At 44.4% G+C, this 5,000-nt stretch overlaps 1 protein-coding gene across 1 annotated transcript in view; it reads left to right on the forward strand.

Annotated features, from left to right (window-relative positions):
• The window catches only part of rusc1 (RUN and SH3 domain containing 1), a 16,876-nt gene that overhangs the window by 8,229 nt on the left and 3,647 nt on the right, over positions 1–5,000 (forward strand). The window contains exons 6-8 of the mRNA XM_079503829.1: positions 717–1,027; positions 2,906–3,214; positions 4,085–4,371. Coding sequence (XP_079359955.1) covers positions 717–1,027; positions 2,906–3,214; positions 4,085–4,371 — 907 coding nt within the window. The remainder of the gene's footprint in view (positions 1–716; positions 1,028–2,905; positions 3,215–4,084; positions 4,372–5,000) is intronic.

Raw genomic sequence — 5,000 nt, forward strand, 5'->3', positions numbered from 1 at the left:
TGCTCTGCCAGGACCTATACGCACCTGCTGAAAACTAAACCGGGTGTGCGGGTCTCTCCTCCTTCTCCATGCGTTTGCTGCTCTGCTAGGACCTATACGCACCTGCTGAAAACTAAAGCGGGTGTGCGGAAGTCATCTCTCTTAATACTTTTACTCGAGTAAAACGTTGAATTCCAGACTTTTACTTGTATAGCAGAGTATTTCTATATCGCAGTACTGATAACTGAGACATTTGTGACCAGATTTGACTGAGGGCTGTCATCGTGCAGCCTCCAGCTTTTCACCAGAAGAGATTTTATTTTATTTTTATCCAAAATTAGTTTAGCACAGGCAGACTCTTCACATACTAGAGCATGTCTGAAATAAATGTCAGAGCTGAAATTGACATGTAAATTATGAAATAAATGCTTAAACATGTAGCTAGGTGTAATATTAGAGACCACAGAAGTGAACCTTTCAAGCCTGTTTTCTCAACTCACTGTTTTCTGCAAGACATTACTCTATAAGCCATATCTCCAAAATTGTTGGGTCAAACTGCACAACCAATATGTCCATTTGAAGCTATGAGTCCCTGCTTTCATATGACATGAAAATAAAAATCCAATGACTTAGCCCTGGTCACAATTGGTCACATTTGATCGATCCTCCTCCTCCTCCTCCTCCTCCTCCTCCTCCTCCTCCTCCTCCTCCTTCTCTCCTCCTCCTCCATCATACAGACGTGTTGGAGAGCTTCTACCAGCCGTGCTCCTTCCTGCGTCTCCCCACCTGCCGGACGCTGTTTGAGGAGGTGCTGCTGCTCCTGCAGCCTCTCAGCCTCCTCACCTTCAACCTGGACCTCCTCTTCCAGCACCACCACCTCCTCCTCCTGGCCTCCCAGCCCTCCTCCTCCTCCTCGGCGGGGGGCAACAATCGCATCCAGGAGGAGATCTCGGCCCCCCAGCGCGGCGGCTCACCGCCCACCGCCGCTGCCCCCACCGCCGCTAGTCGGGACGCTGCAGCGTTCATCGTCAGGCCGATGGCGAACAAAGTCAGTGAACGTGTAAACGTGTCAGTGTTCATTTTCTTGACTAAGACTAAGGGTTAGCCTTAAAGGAGAATTCCATGCTAGAAGGCTTTCTCACCTTTATTTGTAGTTGTTACGTCCCCACCAAAGAGGTCCAGGTGTTATTTTGTGCAAAAGTGCATTATTGGCTATTTCCCCTAATATAATCCCTCAATGAATTGAATTGAGTTGCATTGATTTGAATTGGACTATGGGGTGTTGTGCTAATTTGCTTATTTCCATCGCTCAGAAATCTTTTTTTGTATATATATCCTCTCTTCATAATGTAAATAGTATCCCAAGCGGCACACTTTACTACTTATTTAGATGGAAATAAGCGAATTAGCACAAAAACCCAACCCCCATTGAGGGCTTATATTAGGAGAAATAGCCAATAATGCACTTTTGCACAATATAACACCCGGACCTCTTTGGTGGGGACGCAACAACTACAAATAAAGGTAAGAAAGCCTTCTAGCATGGAATTCTCCTTTAAGCCCTATAACCACACCAAAGGGTCAAGACGGTTTTAGCGTTGTCCCTGCAGTGTGATATGTCTTGTTGCACGTTGACCCACGCTGACCCTAGTGACACATGGAATTCAACGGCCCAAACCACACCAAAGGGTCGAGACGGTTTTAGCGTTAACTCCTTGCAACCGTTTGGACCCAAGGAGTTGCATGGTGACCCTTTGGTGTGGTTAGGGCTTATGACTAAAAGACTATGGTTTTTGATATTTAGTCTTTTAAGACTAAACAATTTCAGAAGACTAAATAGGACTAAGACTAAATAAAATGACGTGTTATTCAAAAGAGTAAGACTAAATCTTTTCTGGCAAAATTAACATTGCATTAAGACTAAGACTAATAAAAGACTAAGATGTTGATATTTAGTCGACTAAGACTAAACCAAAATCTGCTGAAAAAAATAACGCTGCACAAATTATTAGTAGAAAAAATATTTAATTTATGCATTGCTGCATTGAAATTGTGAAAATAGCGGATCTAACAAGCTCACAATGTGTCACGGTGCGACGCGTTGTGAGCTTGGAGATCTGCTATTTTCCACTACGGTAATATTTGAAATGACCAGCTTTTTTCAGGCAACACAAACATTAAATGCCATTGACAATGAAGGGAAAAATTTACGTCATATGTAGACGAGCAAATCGTCTAACCAATCACATAAATTCAGTTATTCACGAGATGATGTATAATGATACACTTCGCACGAGTGTGATTTTTATTAACGTGATCAAAGCCTGACAGTTTGTATTCGCTTTGATTCCCCATCGATGACACAGCAGTACCAGTGGTGTTTTTGGCAGCAAATTTTGATTTTAGTTTTAGTCTCTTGAATAGTTTACATTTAGTTTTAGTCACATTTTAGTCACCTGGAATGTTTTAGTGTTAGTCTATAGTTTTAGTCGACTAAATATCATAAGATTTTAGTCGACTAAATCTACAGTTGATTTAGTCGAACAAAATGTATTCTGTCGGGCCTTGATGCCGTCGTAATGACTGTTTCTTTCACTCGCTGAAAATAGCTGATCTACAAGCGTTGTGAGCTTGTAGATCAGCTATTTTCAGCATGAAACTAAATGTAAAATGACTTATACTGGATCTCTTGTCCACTAGTCCCTTCCTAACATTTTAGTCTAGTTTTTATTTGTTGACGAAATTGTCAATATATTTAGTCTTATAGTTTTAGTCATCATAGCTTAGTTTTTATTTAGTTTCCATTTAGTTTTCCTCAGTGGAATAAGGTAGTCGACGAACATTTTTCGTCTTAGTTTTAGTCGACGAAATCAACACTGAGTAGCACTCCAGTATACATGTACTCATGGTACCGTCCACCACTCAGGGCTCCCTGTCCAAGACGCGAGGAAGGGGCGGGCCCGGCTACCTGGAGAGCCTATCAGAGCTGGACTTCGGCAGAGCCGAAACCAATAAGGAGGCGGCGGTGGCGAGCAGCGCGAGCTCCTCCCCGCTGCAGGCCGATGATCCGACGGAGGAAGCGCCCGCCGGGGGGAAGCTGAACCTTGTTAAACCTCGTCCGGTGGTCAGCCTGGGGCAGACCAGTCCTCAGCTGATGTGGGTTCAAGAGAAGCACTTCAGAGATATAGCGCCACCTGTTGTGGAGGAGGTCAGCCTGACGCAACAAGCTGAACAGGTATGTGTCTAGAATTATTATTATTATACAACAAGTCGTTTCGAGGAAGCAATCTGATTGGTTGAAACAGCATTCTAGCTGTGCTTAAACGACAGTATAGGAACACCTCATGTTTTATTCAGACAGCCAGCAATGGAGGAATGGTTGTGGCTGTGACTCATCTAGGGGCCGCAATCTGCATTCAAAGATTTTCCTAGAAGCTTTGTCATTGGTCGATTTGCCTCGTGATTGGTTAGTCATTGCGACCAGGTCTTTTTCGACCAATGACAAAGCTTCTAGGAACATGCAGATTGCGGCCCCTAGATGTGTCACAGAGACTATTTTTGGGGGGAGCGTTCTACCCATTGCTGGCTGTCTGATACCAAAAAAATAAAATAAAATAAAAAGGTAATTAAAATTTTGACATATTATTGCTTAGCAGATTTAAGGGTAACTCGAGGGTGGTCTTTATGGTCATTAATGCACTTCTGCGCTGCATTTCGGAACTTGGAACTGCAGAGTTCCTGCAGCATCACAGGGGTGCGTTAATGACCATAAAGAACACCTTCTCGTGTAATATTGCTTACATAAGCTACACCAGGGCTGGGCGGGGCAATTATTCTGTAACCGGCAAGGGGGAAATAGCGACACCTTCCAGGCCATTAATGAGAACTGCAGTGCAGACACTTCCTTATTGGCTTTATATCCAGTGGAGCAGTTTCTCTAGATGGTTCTAGCCTGCCCCACTACATTTTGTTTTCCTTCTCCTGATCTTCTGATTGTGATGTTTTTTTATGTGATATTGTAAATGTACTCGACGACGCTGAAAATGAATAAATAAACCTTGAATGAATGAACACTGATCCTGTGTGTGTGTGTGTCCCCCTCCAGGTGCTCCAGCAGGGCTGGGGTGCGGTGGTGCGTTGGGGAGGCCGGCTGGGACACAACCTGACGGACGGGTTGGGTCTGTACGGAGCTCGGAGGGCGGGGGAGGAGGAGGAGGAGGACGGGGAGCTCCACGGCGGCCCGCCGAGGAGCGACTTCCCTCGGGTGGACGGTGGCGGCGACGGCGGCGGTGGTGGAGCGGCGGTGGTCCCCTGGGGTCTGGGGCGCTTCTTCGGAGCCTCCAGACATCCCAGCGGCGGCAGCCCGCTGTCTGTCCACACACACACTGCCAGGTTAGTGGTGGTGGTTCTCCCTGGGGTGGGTGAGGGTCCGGCGGCAGCCCGCTGTCTGTCCACACACACACAGCCAGGTTAGTGGTGGTGGGTGGTCCGGCGGCTACATACTAATTCCTACACGGGTTGTGCTTATAACCACGCCCCCGGGCAAGTTAACCCTGTAAGACCCGGATGTATTTGTACTTGCAATTTTTTTTTTTAAACCTTTCAGATGGTCTTGTAGGAGTACTTTGGAGAGGAAAATATAATGTTTTTATTTTTTTAATCTTTTGGTACGTTTTATGCAAATGTTGCCATATAGCAACGTTGGGTCCATCACATAGCAACATTTCCTATAGGCCCTTTTTATGGATAACATGGCGAATGTGTAATTACTTCACTAAAACAACTTAAGGATTCATTTATATGGTTTATTATTTGGCCTCAATTATGAATAATATTTGGCCTCAGAACAGTATACATTATGAATAATAACACCAATAAGCCATATTTTTTAATCAATTTTATTAAAAGAACAAAATAAAAATCAGTACAATATATGTAGTAAAGAAACATAATAACCTAAACCATTTTCAGTGGTCACACAATACTGTCTGGCCAACTCACTGATTTGCATTGATAAAAGG

The sequence above is a fragment of the Electrona antarctica genome (assembly GCF_951216825.1).
Source record: "Electrona antarctica genome assembly, chromosome: 6".
Lineage (NCBI taxonomy): Eukaryota > Metazoa > Chordata > Actinopteri > Myctophiformes > Myctophidae > Electrona > Electrona antarctica.